Raw genomic sequence first — 21,122 nt, forward strand, 5'->3', positions numbered from 1 at the left:
TCTAGTCTAACAACAGAAGACTGAACTAACGACCTCGGCATCTGCTTACCATTGGAAAAGGCTGCTTATACAAGGCTACTCTGGGACTTACAGAAACACAGAAGTCCCATATAGGAGGTTTCAACATGTACTATTGGCACTGAAGGTGTTGTTTACAAAGTATCAGACTGCGTGACAAATACAATTAGGAGGAAAATAGGATGGCAATTGTGTTTTATAAAAAAGTGTTAATATCTAAGTGCTATACTTAATATGGGTCATTTAAAAATCTTCATCAATGTTCAATGTAATTTACAACAAAAGTAAATAAAAATTAAAAAAAGGCTAACCAAACAGCCAGGAAATAAAGCTAAGAAGCCTTAATAGTGAATCCTCTGCGAGCACCTCCACCATGCTTAATAATAACAACTCCTATAGAGCATTTTCTCATCAGTATATCTGTATTTGACATGGCAGCCTTTCAAATATCCAGGTTCCAATTCACTTTGGGTAATACAAACCACTCTGAGGAGATCAGAGCACATGCATAACATATTCTCTGCATGATTCACTTTGTATTAAGAGGACTGTTGGGTACTTAACTATCTTCAGTTTCAGAATGGTCTCTGTGGTGTAAATGTGTGGGCATTAAATAATTGTATTTTAACAGCTTTAGTAAAAAAACAAAACCAAAATCCTCCCCATCATCCCTCCTCCCCACTAAGCCTGTATTTTGGCACTAAATTAGCTGACAATGGCCCTGAAACACCAGGTTTTAGAACTAACTAGGTTAGAGTTTTCTGTCACTTATTTTAAGACAGCAGTGGGTCTCTTGATTGGATGAGTTTTCTAAGCATCTGCATTAAAGTTATTGACAGAGAGAAACAAACAATAAAACAAAAGCAGCAATTACTCACAGCATTGATTTCTCCAGTTTTTGGCCCCCACAGTATATTTGGTTCTACCAGCACATCACATTCAATCCCTCTCTCATCACACAGCCCAATCCCAGAATCACTATAAGGAAGAAAAGCTCATGAAACATAAGAAAATGAGTAGTGTTTTTATTTTACAAAGCTTAGAATCTGACCTTTTTTGCCCTCCCCACTGGGAGATTCTGCAGAACAACTATATGTCAAGTGTTTTGGGAAATGACTATATAAAAAAATATGAAAAGAGGCAAGACTGAATTTTTATGGAGATAGAATTGTTCTAAGTGTTTGCTTGAAATGTGACAGGTAACACTAATTGTGGTTCTTGTCCTGATTTCTAACTAAAACACTGGAAATATATTAGTTAAATTTTAAAAATTCCACGACAATGTCTGCTTAAAATGGGAAAAAAAAAATCAAACAGAATTTACTCAAGTGCTAATGGCAAATATTAAGTAATTTCAGCAGCTTTATTTCAATTTTCTCACCTATTCTGATCTTTAGAAAAAGGTACAACAACATCATCTCTATGCTGAAGCAGATCATTCAATATTTTAGCAGTTTGATATGGCAGAGTATCCCCACCTTCACCTCCAGCTGGTAAACCGATCACATGATCCCGCACTTTACAGCCCTGTTGCAAGAGAGAGATCTTAGCTTAGATGTATTGGCTGACGACAAAAACTTGTTTTACGAAGTACTGCAGCAATATGTTCTATATTCTAGCAGCCCTCAGAACTTTCAGAATCCTTAGCACTAGACATCATTATCAGAACACAGAGCTACATACAACTTGCTTATTTCAACTGATGGGCCTGACCCCACGCCAATGAAAGTTAAATGGGAACTTTGTTTTTAAACTGCCTGAGAAGCAGAACTTGCATTGCACAGGGATAGTTCTCTTTTATGCTTACAGGGCCATTCTTTAGAGAACATCCTTTCACATCTACTTCCAGCATTAATTATCTATGGGTCAAATTATGGTCTGGCTTACATGGTGGCAAATGGCATAAAGGGAACAGGTATTCCTTTACTCCAGCTATCTGCATCACAGGTAGCAGCACATGAAGGGAAAGCAACTCTGCAGAGCCAACACACCCCCGGCCTCACATGCAAGTGGGGGCAGTATTTCCCAACATGCCTGCCAGAGAACATATGATACACTGTGAATAGATTCAGTACTCCCTCCAGAGCAGCAGCGAGTTCAGAAGGCCTGCAGTGAATCAGTCTCACTCCTGAGAATTGCTCCCTACTTCAGGGAGGATCTTTACCTCATGATCTAGCCCTATGCTGAGTCACTGCTAAAAGAGTAACATTAAAGTGGTACCTTTGGAAGTGGAGTAGGATCAAATCGAAGAACTTTTTGATTACAGCAAGGATATATTCCCATGCCAGTGGTACCCAGTGCACTTGCCACACCAGGAAAAAGAACTGGTTGTGCGTGGTACTGACAGTGAGAAAACTCGGTACATAGGAAAGACTATTTTAAAAAAAAAAAAAAAGAGATGATGGTATAGTATTCTGTCTAAGTCCTCATTGCTGGTCAAAGTCAGACTTTTCAGTGCATTAGATATACATCAATTATTTACCTCACACAGAAGTTAGGTTAAAACCTGGTCAGAGATTCATGTTTATAATTTAGTCATACACTTTTCATTTGAAATTCAGATATTCCAGTGCGAGCTTCTTTCTGACTACTTGAAATACTTGGAGCGGGGAACATGAGGAGGGAGTTTAAAACATTACAACATTACATAGCAACAGCTGTGTCATGAATGAGTGCAGGGAAAGGGTTGATCTCCTAAGGTAGACTGAATCCCAGAAAAGCCAAGGGGAGTGAAGTATCGGAGGGGTAGCCGTGTTAGTCTGGATCTGTAACAGCAACGAAGGGTCCTGTGGTACCTTATAGACTAACAGAAAAGTTTTGAGCATGAGCTTTCGTGAGCACAGACTCACTTCATCAGATGCTGGTCTTGGAAATCTGCAGGGCCAGGTATAAATAAGCCAGAGCAAGGGTGGGGATAACAAGGTTAGCTCAGTCAGCAAGGGTGAGGCTTACTACCAGCAGTCGATCTGGAGGTGTGAACACCAAGGGAGGGGAAGCTGCTTCTGTATTTAGCCAGCCATTCGCAGTCTTTGTTTAAGCCAGAGCTGGGGGCATCGAATTTGCAGATGACTTGTAGCTCAGAAATTTCTCTTTGGAGTCTGGTCCTGAAATTTCTTTGCTGTAGGATAGCTACTTCTAAGTCTGCTACTGTGTGGCCTGGGAGATTGAAGTGCTCTCCTACGGGTTTTTGTATATTGCCATTTCTGATATCTGATTTGTGTGCGTTCATTCTTTTACGTAGAGACTGTCCAGTTTGTCTGATGTATATAGCAGAGGGTCATTGCTGGCACATGATGGCATAAATTATATTGGTAGATGTGCAGCTGAGTGAACCCACGATGGTGTGGCTGATCTGGTTAGGTCCTGTAATGGTGTTGCTGGTGTAGATATGTGGGCAGAGCTGGCAACGAGGTTGGTTGCATGGATGGGTCCCTGAGTTAGAGTGACTGTGGTCCGGTGTATAGTTGCTGGTTAGGATTTGCTTCAGGTTGGCAGGTTGCCTGTGGGCAAGGACTGGTCTGCCTCCCAAGGCCTGTGAAAGTAGGGGATCATTGTCCAGGATGGGTTGTAAATCCCTGATGATGCGCTGTAGAGGTTTTAGCTGAGGACTGTAGGTGATGGGTAGTAGTGTTCTGTTGGTTTCTCTCTTGGGCTTGTCCTGTAGTAAGAAGCTTCGTGGCACATGTCTGGCTCTGTTGATCTATTTTTTCACTTCCTCAGGTGGGTATTGCAGTTTCAAGAATGCTTTGTAGAGATCCTGTAGGTGTTTGTCTCTGTCGGAGGGGTTGGAACAAATGCTGTTATATCTTAGTTCTCAGATATCAGAAATGGCAATATACAAAAACCCGTAGGAGAGCACTTCAATCTCCCAGGCCACACAGTAGCAGACTTAAAAGTAGCTATCCTACAGCAAAGAAATTCCAGGACCAGACTCCAAAGAGAAATTTCTGAGCTACAATTCATCTGCAAATTCGACGCCCTCAGCTCTGGCTTAAACAAAGACTGCGAATGGCTGGCTAAATACAGAAGCAGCTTCCCCTCCCTTGGTGCTCACACCTCCAGATCAACTGCTGGTAGCAAGCCTCACCCTTGCTGACTGAGCTAACCTTGTTATCCCCACCCTTGCTCTGGCTTATTTATACCTGGCCCTGCAGATTTCCAAGACCAGCATCTGATGAAGTGAGTCTGTGCTCACAAAAGCTTGTGCTCATAACTTCCCTGTTAGTCTATAAGGTGCCACAGGACCCTTTGTTGCTGTAAGGGGAGTGAAGTAATCCTGTTTAAACTGAGAACAATTGCAGCTCCTGGGTCTTTTGTCTCTAGGGACCCAGAGAGAAAGACCCAGACTGGGAGATGGTTCCCAGGCAACTGAAATCAAAAATACCCTAACTGTTGCAGAATCAACCATAGTGATGTAAGTAAAAAGGAAATGTATAGTTAGACGCTTTCAGGATTTTTGGTTATTTTAAATTTAGATGGGCTTAGGCATTTTACCTTGTTTTTGTTACTGATTGCTGTTTTTCTCTTTTGTGTTACTGTTTTAACTTGATGTTTTTCCCCTGAAACTTTTAAGCTGAATCCCAGGGAAATACTTTCTCTGCGTGCAACCCATGATCTTTTTTTTTTTCTTCTTGTTCTGTGATTAAACCACAGTTTTTTTGCAAATGCCTATGAAGGTCTTTTCTGTGGAAAGGTTTGTGTGCATCTACCTTCAGCCAGAAGCTGTCTATCAAGTTACAGCTCTTTGTCTAAGCTTGCTCTTCTGAGGGAGAGCTAAGAGCTTGGGGGTCCCCCCTACAAGAGGACGTCCGAGTATGCCTGCTTGGGGAAATTATGGGGTGTTTTCTCACTGGGTGGTGTCAGCTAACCCTTCTAAAGTCCAGGAATGAGTGACCTTGGGAAGTTTTAAAGTGAAGCCTGTTTACAAGCAAGGTGTTTAATTCTCCATGGGGCCCCATTTTCTGCACTGAGAATGTAGGGTGGGGATGACTCCTGACATAGTTTTCCAAATAAATCCCATCACGTTTCCCACTCCAGAAGCTATGGGGAAAAAAGTCTTATTGGTCACAATATTGGTCGATTAAATTTGGGGAAGGTATTTTTCTATCAAAGTAAGGTTGCTGGAAAAAAAGGTTTTAATAATGAGTTAAAGTAAAACCCCTCTACTCACAGATACAAATGTGTATTTTGGTGTTGTTCCCATGCTGGCACAAAAAAAATGTAGTGAAAACAATAATACCCACTTGATTACATCTTGAACAACTCAGCCAATTGACAGTCCCCCAAAGGCGCCAGTACACATCTCGCCATGATTTTAATTCCTCATAAAGGCTCGTCAAGTACTCGTGGACATCCCAAGTTTTATCTCTGTAATAATGCGTAAACAGACAGGCTGCATATTAGATTGTGAAGAAATTTTAGTCATATTTGTATCAATAAATTTTGCAGAGAAAAAGCAAGGTGAAGGTGGGAAAAGAACAATACAGATTTGCAGAAGATCTACCATAGCAAAAACAAGTTGTAGGACAATCAACATTACATTCAGACAACAAGCAGCAACCTTTACTATTACCTATTGCCAAGGGTTTTCACTACACTTACATTAATGTAAGAAGAATTTCAGGACATTGCAACTCAAAGACATCAGATGTTTCCCCTTCACAAGCTATGAAAGTCTTAAGAACTAGACATAATAATGTTTTCCATCAAATAGAGAAAGAGACACACACATAGGCTCTGGATCTCTTGCTTCCTGGGCTACTGAACATCTTCCTTGGTATCTAGAGGCAGGGGAAAACTGCAACAGTCAAATTTTTGGAGGATATTAGGGAGTAAAAGAAATAGAACACACAAAGCTTCAGGGACATTTTAACCCCTTTGCCTTTAGCCTCTGCTGTAATGGAACACAACAATGATTTTTTTAAATACTAATATTTAATTCCACTCTGCACTTCAAAAGGCAATGTAACTGGTTCCCCAATGCACTGCACTGCAAATACATTTGTTCCTGCCTATCAGGATACAATAGGCAGCAATGAAATGGTTACATAAAGATTGTGAAGTTAGTTGATTTCTTGTGTACATTGAGGCTTTTTTTTTAAAAAAAAATCTTAAATTTAGATTTAACTTTATTATACAGTTTTCTAGATCGCCTGCTACTGAAAAATGAGAGAAACTGACTTTTAAAAGAAAGAGTATTTAGTGGTGAGGCAATCTGGCCTGCGAAAGATACAAATTCAGTTTTTCTCACCTTCACATGCTAACTTCATCCCATCTTCGGTAATGTAAAATCTTAAGGGTAGGATCAAATTTTTACCCTGTATTTGTACAAAGGCAAGCATAATTGGTGCTAACACAAAGAGTGACTGCACTGCCTTTGTCTAAAAAGCAGTTAACTTGTCAAATAAGAAAATAAAGTTGGGCTGGCATCATCAACCTTTTCTAAACTCAGATTACATCTAGATTCAGTCTGGCTGCCAGCAGCATGATGGAAATGAGAGTTCGTAAAATTGCAAATGACCGCTCATTTACATATTTGCACTGCTCATTTGCAACAGAAAACATGCAGAGTAGATGTGGTTCTGTCAGCAAAAACATCCTCTATTGCCAGCCCTTCATCCCTGTAAAAGATCAGGGATAACGTGGCTGGTGACAGAACATTTTTTTGCCAGCAGAACTATGTCTACACTGCTTGTTTTCTGCTGCAAATATGCAAATGAGCAGTGTTTATATGCAAGTGTGCAGTCATTTGCAATTTCATGAACCTTCATTTGTATCATGTTGCTGACAGCCAGACTGAATCTAGAGGCAGTCACTTTGTATTTTATCCCAATTACTGTTCACCTCTATGTCCTTAACTATTGTCTCTTTCAAAATTTGCTCCAAGACTCTGCACACAATTGAGATCAAACTAACATTGTAACTTTCCATTTTTATGAACCTAAGAAAGGCAATAAGAATAAAGAAGTAGTTGAGGTAATTTGTGAGTAGATATGATAGATTAATTTTGTATTGTATGGAGCGCAGTAGAACCTCAAGAATTACAAATACAGGAATCATGAACTGACTGGTCACTTGTCATTTGGGACCAGAAGTACACAATGAGGCAACAGCAGAGACACAAAAAAGAAAAGCAGCAAATACAGTACAGTACTACATTAAATACAAACCACTTAACAAAAGGAAGACAGCATTTTCTTTCTAAAAAGGAAAGTTTCAAAGCTGTACTGAGTCAATGTTCAGTTGTAATCTTGTAAAAGAATCACCACAATGCTTTTTTGAAAATTACATATACTTCAGAATTATGAACAAACTCCATCCCCGCCCCCCACAGGTATTCAGAACTTTGAAGGTCTACTATACTAGTTAATCTAAGGCTGTGGCCACACTAGAGAGTAATTTCGAAATGTTTTATCCCTATCAGTTATTTTGAAATAAGCCATTTAGAAATAAGTGGCATGGAAATGACTACACAAGAAATGCAGATCAACGTTGCGATCGGCAACATCAAAATGACTCCCAATTATTTTGAAATGGAGTGGCTACACTGCCACAGCTTCATTTTGAAATAACAGGGCAGGAAATGGTGAGGGCAGCGTCAAATGGCTGACAAGCCCTTCCTGGAGCATTGGCGAGCCAACCCCTTAAAGGGCTCCTCCCAAACACATCCTCTGTGCACATGCTGAGGACTCTGGCTGCTTGCAGCACACAACCTCCAGCACAGCACTCGGCAGAGCCTTGGTTAGCCACCACACCACTGCCTGCCATGGACCTGCAGCACTTCACTGACGGGGACACCTTGGACATCATGGCCAGCCTGATGGCCATCCTGACAGCATGCCATATGAGGCTACATGCTGCCCAACATGTGGCCAACTTCCTGCTGGCTCACCCCACGCTGCATCCGGAGCACCCCGTTCCAGCCCTGCTGTCGCCTCTGGTGGTAGCCCACCAGTGGGGAATGGTGGGATGACATCGTCCTAGGAGAGTGGGACGACGACCAGTGGGTCTGCAACTTTGGGATGACTCGGGCCACCTTCATGGAGCTGTGGCATTGGCTGGCACCAGCACTTCACCACCAGGACACGCGCATGCGGCCCACACTCCCCCTGGAGAAACGAGTGGCCACAGCTCTGTGGAAGCTGGCCACCCTGGACAACAACCGCTCGGTTGGCCACCAATTCGGGGTGGGGAAGGCCACCATCGGGGTCGTCCTCCTTGAGGTAAGGGACCTGGGGCCACACTCCCACAGTGGATTCCTGGGGAGGGGGGTCCCAAGGTGTGGGGCCCCTGGGAGGAGGGTCCCACGGAGGGGGGTCCCAGCGAGCGGGGCCCTGGGGAGTGGGGTCCCCATATGCTACCACACACTCACGAGCGCCTGTGCCCTCTACCCTACAGGTTGTCACCGCCATCAACAGGATCCTCCTGTGCCACCTGATCCGCCTTGGGGACGTGGATGCTGCCATGGCCGGCTTCCAACAGCTGGGATTCCCCAACTGCATCGGTGCATTGGACAGCACCCACATCGCCATCTGGGCCCCACCACACAGCCGGGGACGGTACATTAACCACAAGGGCTACCACTCTGTCGTCCTCCAGGCCCTCGTGGATGCCCAAGGATGTTTCACCGACGTCTGTGTGGACTGGCCGGGCAGGGCCCATGATGCCCGCGTCCTGCGGAACTCGTGGCTCGGCTGCTGGATGGCAGAGGGCTCCTACATCCCCCCACGGGAGCTGCCGGTGGGGGACATGACCATGCCCCTGTACATCGTTGTGCATGCTGCCTACCCACTCCAGCCCTGGCTAATGTGCCCCTACACAGGACACACCAATGAGAGCCAGGACCTCTTCAATGCCCACCTCAACCACACCAGGAACACAGTAGAGCGGGCATTCAGCTGTCTGAAGGCACGTTTCAGGTGCCTCCTGATGTGCCTGGAGGTAGGCCTGCCCAGCGTGCCCGCGGTCATGGGTGCCTGCTGTGCACTGCACAACCTCATGGAGAGCAAGCAGGAACTCTTTATGGCACACTGGGCAGCCGAGGCCGTGCCGCACTATGAGCAGCCAGGTGCGGTCCCATGTCGCCAGATGAACCAGGACGGGGTGCATGTGTGGGAGGCCCTCCGGGAGACCTTTACCTGGGGGCCCCCCATGACCTGGCCCCACTCCCCCTGGTTCTCACACCTGCCCCACCAGCACCGCCCTTGCCATCCCCACCCGAGGCAGCACACATACACCGTTATATAAATTTAAGTGCTATATTTTGAACAGAAAGAACATGTGACTATTTATGGGGCAGGGGAACTATTTACATGGGGGATGGGGGTGAACTATATACACGGGGAGGTGGGGGGCCTCAATCCTCCATTGTAGTGGCTGGTCGGGAGCCACGATGGCCCCTGCAGCTGCGATCGCCCTCGGTCTGGGGACCACGGCGGGGCCGGGATGGGGCAGGTGCAACAGGGGGGTAGGGCTGGACTGAGGCATCTAGGGGCTTGGACTCATGGGGAGGAGCCATAGACGGGCAGGGCTCACCTGGCCACAGCCAGCACGCCAGCTCCCGCCGCTCGGCTGGGGTCATGTTGGCTGGGAGCAGAGCTGCAAGGGCTGGGGGGGAGGGCAGAAGGGGCGTGGGGGGGAGGGCTGGGGAACAGGGAGGAGCTGAGGAAGGGTGGGGGAAGAGGGAGAGGCTGGGGCGGGGAAGAGGGAGAGGCTGGGGCAGAGGGAGGTGGCAGGGTGGAGGAGGGTACCAGGGAGGAAGAGGGGGCTGGGGCAGAGGGGGGTGCTGTGGGAAAGGCCATCCATGGGGCGGGGGGCTAGGCCAGGCGGTTGGCGATGGCCTGGGTCAGGGTGTTGAGATACCTGGCCACCCGCTCCCATGGAGAGCCATTCCCACAGCAAGTGGTTCTGCTCCCGCCATGCAGCCATGTGGGCTACTGCCAGACCATCTGCCTAGCTGTGGTGGTGGCTCCTCCCACCACGGCGCCCGGTCCGGGGAGGTGTTGCCCCTTCACCCGTGTCTGCTGCTGTGGAGCTCGCAGGCACATCCAGGGGGCTGGGGTGGCTGGCAGATGCCGAGGCTGTGAAGACATAAGGTGAGAGGGTGGTGCCCCATCAGTAATGAGCCCGGGTACTGTGGGCCAGTGGCCTTGTCCCCACCGCCATCCCACCCTGCTTGTGGTAAGGGGCTCTGGAGTGGCCTGTCTTCTGTGGGGTCCATCAACGCGAGGCCTTTAGAGTGGTTGCCCCAGCTCTCCCAGGCTTCTGACCCTCATGGCAGCCCATGGCCCCGTGGGGGCCCCACCCGGCAGCGATGACGGCCATCCCTGGGTCCCGGCCCCGTGGCCATGTGCCCAGGCCTGTCCTGACTGCATCAGGGACTGCCCCATCCCCCGCATGACCAGTGCACCCCATGCCCGGTCCTACCTGAGGGTTCCTCGGGTGGTTCAGGGGAGGCCCGGTTGGAGGTAGCCTGGCTAGGGTCCTCCGAGGGCTCGGCCATGTACAGTGGTCCCTCGCTCCTGCTGTCACTGTCCCCGGTGCCAGCAGGTACTTCGGCGTCTGCAGTTGGGTGGGGGCATTGAGGGTCCTGGCTGGGGCTCCTCTCCCTGCCCCTCTGGCTCCCCCGTGTCCAGGTTCTTCCCGAGTGGTGCAGCCTCCCTGGGTCTCAGCAGCTGGTGGAGCTCCCTGAAGTAGGGGCAGGTGGCTGGTGCTGCCCCTGACTGGCTGGCCGAGTCCCTTGCTCGGGCATAGCCCTGCCGCAGCTCCTTCACTTTGGAGCGGATCTGGTCAGGGGTCCAGAGGGGGTGGCCCCCTGCGGCAAGTTTGCTGGTGAGGTGGGTGAAGGCATCCGCATTTCTCTTCCGCCCCTCCATCTTGCGAAGGATGTCCTCCTCCCCACAGACAGCCAGCAGGTCCTGGACTTCAGCTTCCAGACAGATGGTCCCCTCCTCTTTGGGGGCTGCCCAGAGCCCTGGGAGCCCTGCCACCCAGACCCCTTGGCTCCACGAGGATCCTGGGGGTTCTGGCTGCTGGCCATCGGTCCGGCCACAGTGGGGTGTGGCTGTCTGGGGGTGCTAGGGAGTGTCGTCTGGCCACCTTGTGCTCCTATGGCTGCCAGCACACTCTCAGCTTCCTGCAGGGGGTTTCTGTGTCCCTGCAGCTTTAAGGCACCCGCAGCTGATAGCCATAGAGCTCTGGCTGCTGGTGGGAGGGGCTCGCTCTGTGGCTGACTTTTCATTTTGAAATGGCAGCCAGGGAGCGGTTACACACATTTAATTTCGAAATTAACACTGAAATGAGGCGTTATTCCCAAAACAGGAGTGGAATAGCGATTTCAAAATGAAAGCCTTTTAATTTCTAAATTAATTTCGAAATGAGCAATTGCTGTGTAGCTGCTCTCCTGCTCATTTCGAAATTGCCCCTCATTTCGAAAATTATTTCGAAATGAGCTGCAAGTGTGGCCACAGCCTAAATACGTAGCATTTGGAAACATAATAGGATACACATGTACAGAGAAAGTTCTGTTTTCTATGCATGAAGCACCTTATGTGAACATAAATAATATTTCCATGTTGATCTATGTTTATTTTGCCTGGAACACAAGGGACTCTTCTTTCTGTTTCTTTAGTCAGAAGCTTCTTACATAAACAGCACCTACCAAAACAAAAATAAAGAAAGAAACATAAAATTAAATACAACACTGTTCTGGATTGTGAATGGTTCAGATATAAACTGACTAGAAATAAAGTAAGAAAAGACGATTACTACACCTGTACAACGTTGCTGCATTTCCCCGAGAATCTGGATTCTGGTAGTCTGGATCAAACAGTCTCTCAATCTTCTTGCAGAAAAGTTTACTGTTGATGACATACAGCCAGTATTTATACACGTTTTCTCTGTTTGCAGTTAATCTATAATTACATTCTTTTACTTTAAATGAAAAAGTTTTAAGATGCTAAATTCAAGAATTGAAATTTGTAAAGTTACAAAAATTTCCTTTAAGAAACACAGCATGGAAAACTTGTTTCCAATGTGGAGGTCTGCCACCTCTACATATGTTTGGCTACAGGAGAGTTTTTGGTTGTACTTTTAAAAAGTTGCAAAAAAGGACCCAACTCCACACCCACTGATTTCACAATGGTCCTGCCTTTATGAACATATTTACGCTTATTATGTCAGTAAGCCAAGCATTATGATTCTTGGTATCTATTCTGGGATATTAAACTCTCACCTCTCCCATCAACATTTAGCCCTCCCATTTCTCTCTTCATTGACTCCTGTAAAAAGATCACTAGCTGCCTCTTTTCAAGAACAAATGGAAATGTTAATTTGTTATCATCTTGACCATCTTGCTATCACCTTGATAGGTGAGGGACGATAGGTGTCACTAGGGCCGTGTCTACATGGGCACAAATCTTCGAGGTAGCCATATTTCGAAGATTACTAATGAGATGCTGAATTGAATATTCAGCACCTCATTGGCATTAGGACGCTTCCGGCCGCAGCACTCCGAAAGCACCGCTTTTGAAAGCGCGTGGCTCGGCGCAGCTACATGGGGTTCCTTTTGGAAAAGACCCTCACCTTTCAAAATCCCCTTATTCCGATCAGTGAGCAGGATAAGGGGATTTCAAAAGGTGTGGGGTCCTTTTGAAAAGGAGCCCGTGTAGCTGCGCCAAGCCGCCCGCTTTCGAAGCACCGTGGCTGGAAGTGTCCTAATGCTAATGAGGCACTGAATATTCAATTCAGCGCCTCATTAGTAATCTTCGAAATACGGCTATTTCGAAGATTTGCGCCTGTGTAGACACAGCCTAGGTGTTTCCTCACCCATGAAGACATCACTAAGGTCATCTCAACTACTGAAAAGAGGACTAGGTCCACTTCCAACTTTGCACATTATGCCTATGTCTACATTTGCCCCCTTCTTTGAAGGGGGCATGGTAATTAGGGTGATGGGAGATTACTAATGAAGTGCTGTGATGCATATGCAGCACTTCTTTAGGCTAATCCTTCCCCATGGCAACTTTGAATTGCTGGCATGCTATGTAGCTGCAGGCTCTTCGAAGTGCCTGTGCTACTTGGGAGTGCCTTTACTCCCCAAAATTTTGAGGAGTAAAGGCACTTTGAAGTAGTGTGGGCACTTTGAAGTGACCGCGGCTACACGCCTGCCAGGACTTCGACGTTTGACACTTTGAAGTTGCCATGGGGCAGAATTAGCTTAATGAAGTGCTGCATACGCATCACAGTACTTCATTAGTAATCTCCCCTCACGCGGTTTACCATGCCCCTTTGAAGAAGAGGGAAAATGTAGACATAGCTACCTCTAACATTTTATTTGTATTTATATGTAATAAAAATGTTTATATAATCTTTAGGTGTCCTAATACAAAATACTGCAGCAAAATTAATATAGTTACTCTAATAAGAACTTTACAGCCTGCCATCTACAAAAAGACCTCCTTCCCACCCTGTCATTCTGGAGAGCACGTTCTCTGTCTCTCAAAGAAAACCTACCGAACACTAGTCCATCATTGGTCATAATGCCACCTCCAGCTAGTATCTCTCTGACAGACTTGGAATTGTCATTATCTCATTTCCAAAATAAACTTTATATTCTTTGTCATCCTCTGGAGTAAGAGTTTCCTCTTTTCTGCTCTTGGCACCACTTCTTGGACGGTTTTCAACTTGCTCAAGAATTAGTTTATTAAAAAGTTAATGACTTAGGATCTTATGAAAATTTTTACCCAAGTGACTTAGGAGCCAAAGTAATCAAATCCCACTGACTTCAGTGGCACTTAGGACCCTCACACTACATCTACAGTGTGAGCTGTGATTCCCCTGTTCATGAATATATTCTTGTACTAGTTCTCATTAAGATAACATGAGTATTAATGGCAATATGGCTGATGCAATGAACAACAGCAGCAGAGACACAGGTTTTCCATGCTTAGCATCTACACACCTTAAGATAGAAGGTACACAAGCAGGGAAATCACACCTCTAACTTGTGGTTTAGATGTAGCCTAAGTCTCAAATACTGTTTTCACAAGGGCTAAATCTACACTAGAAGGATCTATCAACAGAAGTTATTGTTGGAAGAGATGTTCTGACAAAACTTCTGTCAACAGATCTCATCTACACATAAAAGCTGACAGATCTTTCAATCGGCTCTCTTGACAATAGAGCCCCACAGAGCATCTACACAGCTTTCTTGTTAACAGCTTCTGTTGGCAAAATACATTTTTGTACAGATGCTCTGAGAGTTTTGTCGTCAAAACCCCAGGTTGTCTCCAGTGTAGATGTAGCCAAGAAGAAACATTTTGATGCTTTTCCAAAATGTTACTTCTAGACCTTATTTCAAGTAAAGTTACCCTTCAAGTCTTCCATACGACTTTTCATATACTTCTGTAATTACTGGGTGTTTGGAGCAACAATCTAACCCATCAATTTGAAGCCTACATCTCTAACCATTCCTTTCGCATACGTGGTAGGATGTTCACCTCTTCCTTTTTTTGTGCTTCAAGTCTCTTTCCTTGGCCCGCTTGTACTTTTGTCTTTTCAGTCGCAGCAGAAGAGCCAGATACCAATTTAGATATTATTTCAATGCAGGTGATACTAGGTAGTTAATTTATACGTAGATTTGGGTAACATACTGGTGACAATCACAAGAAAACCTGACACATCCCAAAGAACGTGGTCACTTTATGAACATTACCTCTTTGTTTGTGTGTTAGACCATCAGATTTTACCTTCACTATAGCTTTCTACTACTGAATGCTTCAAAGATCACACTCGCTTGATAGCTCTGGACTTTCCAGTGTTACTCTCCTTAATCCTAAAGACAGTAATCCTTAACAATTAAAAAGCTTTTCTACCTCATCTTCCTTGTCTGCAAGTCTACTACCATAATTAGTATTTATTTTGATCCTGGCTTAGCTGAGGTCCTTATACATGGTTTTTAATTGTACTCCATCACAACTATTTTAGCACTGACTTCATCTCTCTGGCTAGGTCTACATTAGGCATTACAGTCAATTTCAAATACGTAATTCTAGCTATGGTATTTGCGTAGCTATAATCAACATATCAAAATCTACTTTCTTCCCTAGGTAGTCTGAGCCTCTTTAGTCTCACACTGATGTCCCTTACTCATCGCGATAGTGTGGAGTATAGGGTGTCAATGGCTGAGCCCAGTGAAGATGATTTTGCCGCATCTTCACCAGACATGCAAAATAGAACTCTGGAAGATCGACTGCAGCACATCTATCTTCCAGCATGTATAAATATGACCTCTGAAATTCCAACTCTAAAACTTCAAAGATTGCACAATGCTGCAGCCAAACTCTTTATTCTCAAGGAGCTAGGAACACATTACTCGCATCACTCAGTTATGGTCAGTGGCTCCTTACCCATTTCGCAATCCAACCTGTTTTCAAAGATCACTCGAACAGTTTTTCCTCATAGCCACCTACTATCCCGTCTACTCAGTTCTCTCCTAATCTCAAGATTCTTCACATTTGAAGAGTTACCTTTTCACTTGTTGGTTTCTATCTAGGATGCCTTAATTTGTTCTTACAATTCTGTCTTATTCTTCAGCCATTTTATAATATTGTGTATTAGGCATTATAAAAGTACCTAAATTGCTAACCTCAGAGTGATTCTTTAACAATTTTAACTGTTTTGGCAAAATATCTAAAAACGAAAGAGAAGTCTGTAGCACAGGGTCAACGGTGATTTTTAATATTAAGATGAAGAAAAAAGTTACCTCTTAAATTTATCTTTTTTGTCCTTCACATCTTCCACTTCATTGTGTGTGAAGAGATCAGCTATACGCTTAAGGAGATCACCACTGACACAGTTCATGTTGCATGGGGTAGCTATGATAGCACTCATGTTTTTGTGGCAATAATGAATACATTTTTCTACCTGGAAATGAAGAGAGATACCAAGACCATGGAAATTAATGACATACAAATCTATATCTCAGAAAACCTACTACTTTTATATTAGAAATTTCTTAGGAGCAGAATTCAGGACTTAGCATTAAAGGTACTTAAAAAAAAAAAAGCTCACAAAGTCAGTCACATTTTGGGGTCTGAACTACTGCCATTCTGAAGGTTTCTAGACCCTGAATACTACTCCTGAATCATCTTGAGGAAGTGCCATCTCCACAATGTTCATGATCCTGAACTAGAAGCTATTTTTAGCTTTAACGTTATATACAGTGTTATAACCACCACATTCAGCTTTACCACAGTGAACTTTAATATTTAGCATGAATTGCAAATAAATACAGACCATTGTGACAGCAAGAAGAGTCTAAACTCCTTCCTTAACTTGGCTGTGCATTGTTTATTTTTATTATTACGCAATGGGAAAAAGAAAAAATCAAGCAGCTACTTTATGAGTATGTCCATTTACGTGATGAAGCGCAAATAAGATACACTATTTATATAAGTAGCTTGTATTAGTGAAAACTAAAGGTAAGACACCTTATCTACACCAAAAATCATTAAACAATCCTTCCTCCTTTTATTTCATGTGCACATTTTCAACTGAATGGGTCTTAAATATGCTGACTGATGGAGAATTGCACTCCGAAGGAAAGAAGTGGCATGAAGTATAAAACAGTGGTATGCCTACTTCTGGGTGTACCCAGGGGTCCCCCAGGAGAACACCAACTCATCTAGATATCTGCCTTATTTTATGAGGGCTTGTAGAAAAAGAACTAGCAAAGTCAGCACAAACCAAAACTTCATGATGACTTGTTTGTATTTCTCTATTAACTGAAATGTAATTACTATATTATCAAATCAATTTATTTTATAACTATATGGTAAAATATGGAAGTAAGCAGTTTTTCAATAACAGTGTGCAGTGAAAATTTTATATTTTTAGGTCTGATTTAGTAAGCAAATAGTTTTTAAGTTAGGTGAAATCTGGAGGTATGTAAGACAAATCAGATTTGTGAAATGGGCACAACAGTCTGGAAAGACTGAGAGCCACTGGTTCAAAACACCAAAAAGGTGGGGACTTTAGGTTTCCTTTAAGGTAGCTAACAAATGTCAGGTGCTGCCATTAGTTCACACCATGCAATCAGCTATTATTTTGATTAAAGATTCATTTTGAGATAGATTCTCTCTCTCAGTCACATTCAGTAGTACAGTACCTTACTGTGCAAGCAGCCCTACTGAAATCAGTGAGACTATGTAATCGTTAAATTACTGCCTTTCATGAGCAATGTGGCAGAATCTGATTGTTAGATTGTGAACTCTTTGGGACATGAACTACTTTCCCCTCCATGTTTTATACACACTATCAAAGCGTAGCAAATAAGCTATTAAGGTTTACGGAAAGCATTTGGTGGTAAATTGTACTTTAACTATGGAATGGAATTTCTCATCTCTTTTTATACTCACTAATGAATCCATCTTCAAAAACTCGGAAGAAATAAGAATCGAAATGACATTTCCTGGTTCTAAAAGAGAAACAGCAGAATAAGGTGAAAAGGTTAAGATTAATTTATTCCTTTTATGAATTTGATAAATTGGGAATAACCCAAGAGACTTAATATCTCTTCAAAGAAGGGCATTATTTTACTAATAAAGTTCTTATCGTTCCTCTTTCCAACATGTTGTGACTCTGATCTTTGGGAACAAAATTTTGGTCCCATCTATACCAGCAGCGCCAAACAGTTATGACAAGATCCTGAGAAATAACAATTTTCTTAGTATAGACAGGTCTTTAGTTTTCATCAATATGTCAACTCAACACATAGTTAAGCATTTTAACTGACCAAACATTGTTCCAGCTAACCCATGTTTTAACAGCTTGCCTGGGTAGCATATGTGCTAGAGCAAGCTAACGTTACTTTGCTGGAGCACCATTTCACCCCAAATAGGAATTTTTCAACAGAGTTTTCAAGAGATCTGAGACGTGGACTGGCCAGGATGGATTGATTTAAATCAAAAAGCATGATATCTTAGTTTAAATCTATTTTAATCATGTTTGATATTTACACTTTTTAGTTATTTTCCTTAAGAAAGACTGATTCTCATTCATTGGTAAACATTAAAATATGTTGATTTGCAACTAAATATAGCTTATGCACTAATCTGCTATTTCTTTTTGCTAACCAGGAGGATATCATATATCTGTACATACTTCTTTAAAAGCAATAACATTGTTTAACTGTTCAATTGACGATTTGTAAAATGTCAAACCCTATTTGGACAGAAATTCAAATCAATTAGAAATGAACAAAACAATCACTTAAACATTTTATTAAAGACAACCACCTTCAATGTGCTCTATACATAAGAAAAAAGTTAATCAAAACACACTTTTGTTCAGAAGTTTATTAAAGCAAAGAAATTAATATCTGTAGTTTGTGAACTGAACTGTTTGATAATTGTGTCCTTCAAGGTTTCAGAACTAGCAAGCTCATCCTCTCACATCTAGTTTTGTAGTAAACTCAAAGATGAAATTCCAGAATTATTTAGTTTGTTACTTATACTTTACATTATCTTTAAATCAAAATATTAAATTTAAATAAAAATCCAATTTTTTTTTTTAAAAATCTATTTTATTACATCCTTGGATTGGCTTATCTTCTCCCATTTAAACTACTCAGGGACTCACTCATTGGCTGTGTCTACACTACCTCCCTACTTCAAAGGGAGGATGGTAAGTAGGGTGTTGGGAGTTTATTAATGAAGTGCTGTGGTGCATATGCAGCACTTCGTTAAGTAAATTCCCCCTGCGACAACTTCAAAGTGTTAAACTTTTAAGTACCAGCTCACATCCAGCCGCGGCTAACCTGCTGGTACTTCAAAGTGCTTGGGCAACTTTGAAGTCTCTTTATTCCTCAAAATTTCTTCTCTTTTCCAGGCTTAATAACCCACTTTTTTTCAATCTTCTCTCTTAGGTCACTTTTACAGACCTTTAATCAATACTGTTGCTCTTCTATTTTCCAATTTGCCAACATCCTTCTTGAAATGTGATGCCCAGAACTTGGCGTGATACTTTAGTTGAGGGCTAAATGGTGCAGAATAGTGTGGAAGAATTACTTCTCATGCCTTGCTACCACACTTCTGCTAATACATCCCAGAATTATGTTTGCGGTGTTTTTTTTTCCCAACAGTGTCATACTATTGACTTGTAGTCTACTAGATCCCATTCTGCAGTACTCCTTCCTAGATAGTCATTTCACAATTTGTATGTGTGTCCAGGGAGGGGTAGCACCTCTGGTGTTGGGGACTTGTCTCTCTTCGGGGGCAGTTCATGCACCTTTGGTCCCCACCTGGCATTCCGCTCTCACCTATGTCTCCAAGAAGCTGTAGCATGCGCAGTGGCCACACCCTGATAAATTGCTTCAACAGGCAGGCTAAACCAGGTGACGGTAGCCGACAGGTCTGAAACCTTTGGTGAGATAGGGACTTTCCTATCCCACCATGCAAAGTTGGCTACGGTGGACTGGACAGATAAGATCAACAGTGAGATCCAACAACCAGGAAGGTGGCTCTGCAATGCTCTGTGGAGAGTTAAAGGCATGACAAGGCACGGAAGACAGCATGGTCGTCCACTGCCTCCAACAAAGTCTCCAGCCATGACGACTTTTTGTACCACTGGAACCAGGCTTCTGAGGCTGAGAGAGTGGAATTGCCCCTGTGCAATGGCTTTTCCACTTTAAACAAACATTCTCCCACACAGGTTCTTTGCACATTCCCATCTCTGAAATCAGTCTACATCTTCTGCTTACTTTAAAGTCCTGCAGCAATGGGGGAAGGGCGAAGCAACAGGCAAAGGTGACCACTGGGAGTCGTAGTTCCAAACCTGCACATAGGTGGCCTGTGGTCACTCAACTCTGACTGTGGAACAACAGAGGAGTTCGGCAACAGCCCAGGCGACTGAGCAGGCCTTTTTAAGAGCAGCACTGCTCTTCCTCAAAGGAGGGAGGGGACTAGAAAAGGTGTCCCAAAAATTGCTTGTCCCAATCAAACTGGCCAGCATGCCACAGCTGGCAGTTTTACCCTCACAGCGGTCGAAAAACAGTGAAATGAAAGATGATATTTGGAGCATGGAACGTTTGCACCCTCTTGGACAAGGAGAACACTATGAGGCCTGAGAGAAGAAGAGCACTCATAGCAAGAGAAATGGCATGCAATAACATTGACGTAGCCGCCCTGAGTGAGACCAGACTTGCAAAGGAAGGATCCATCTGTGAACCGAAAAGAGGTTGCACCTTCTTCAGGAAAGGCTGGCCAGAAAGAGAAGACAGAATCCATGGAATGGGACTTGCCGTCAAGACATCACTTCTGCACCAGCTTCCTGACCTACCAACTTGCATCAGTGAGCGTTGATCAAGCTCTGCTTCCTCCTCAACCCCTCTTGCCACATTACAGTCATCAGTGCTTACGCCTCCATTCTGACCAGCAGCGATGAAGCAAAAGAGAGTTTTTACGAGGACCTTGACTATCTTACGAGAGCAACTCCTCCTAGTGACAAGCTTCTCCTGTTGGGTGACTTCAATGCCAGAGTCGGCAAGCACTGTAGGAACTGGAAAGGGCTTCTGGGGCACCACTGCATTGGTAACATGAATGTCAGTGGCCTTCTTCTGCTGAGCTTGTGTGCAGAAAATGACCTGATGATTACCAACACTTTCTTCAGGCAGGCCGATAAATACCAAGACTGCATGGATGCACCCACGGGCAAAACAGTGGCACCTGATTGACTATGTCATCAGTTGCAGGCAGGATATTTGTCATGTTAAGATCACCAGGGCCATCTGGGGAGCTGAGTGCTGGACTAATCATAGACTCATCAGATCTGTCCTTTTGCTGCACATCACACCACTGGACTGAAAGAAGCTAAAGGTTGTCAGATCCTCCTTCAACATTGGGAAGCTGCAACATACTGGTCATTGTGAGCAATTCACAGCCTGCCTTGACGACGTCCTGATGTCCCATGCACTTCTAACTGGAGACCCAACACAAAAGTGGGTCCAGTTCAAAACTCTGGTGATGGAGTCAGCCAAGTCGACACTATGACTAAAAAAGAGAGTTCACCAGGACTGGTTTGACGAAAATGACAAGACCATCATGAAG

The 21,122-nt window shown here is 44.0% G+C and overlaps 1 protein-coding gene across 5 annotated transcripts in view; it reads right to left on the minus strand.

Annotated features, from left to right (window-relative positions):
* Positions 1-21,122, minus strand: part of SANBR (SANT and BTB domain regulator of CSR) — a 67,451-nt gene that overhangs the window by 19,875 nt on the left and 26,454 nt on the right. For all 5 annotated transcript variants that reach the window (XM_074989464.1, XM_074989462.1, XM_074989463.1 and 2 more), the window contains 8 exons: positions 17,436-17,494; positions 15,782-15,942; positions 11,790-11,876; positions 11,563-11,673; positions 5,262-5,385; positions 2,239-2,391; positions 1,400-1,545; positions 897-996 (listed from right to left, as the gene is read on the minus strand). In XM_074989464.1, coding sequence (XP_074845565.1) covers positions 897-996; positions 1,400-1,545; positions 2,239-2,391; positions 5,262-5,385; positions 11,563-11,673; positions 11,790-11,876; positions 15,782-15,942; positions 17,436-17,494 — 941 coding nt within the window. The remainder of the gene's footprint in view (positions 1-896; positions 997-1,399; positions 1,546-2,238; positions 2,392-5,261; positions 5,386-11,562; positions 11,674-11,789; positions 11,877-15,781; positions 15,943-17,435; positions 17,495-21,122) is intronic.

This window comes from Carettochelys insculpta, chromosome 3, assembly GCF_033958435.1.
Source record: "Carettochelys insculpta isolate YL-2023 chromosome 3, ASM3395843v1, whole genome shotgun sequence".
Classification (NCBI taxonomy): Eukaryota; Metazoa; Chordata; order Testudines; family Carettochelyidae; genus Carettochelys; species Carettochelys insculpta.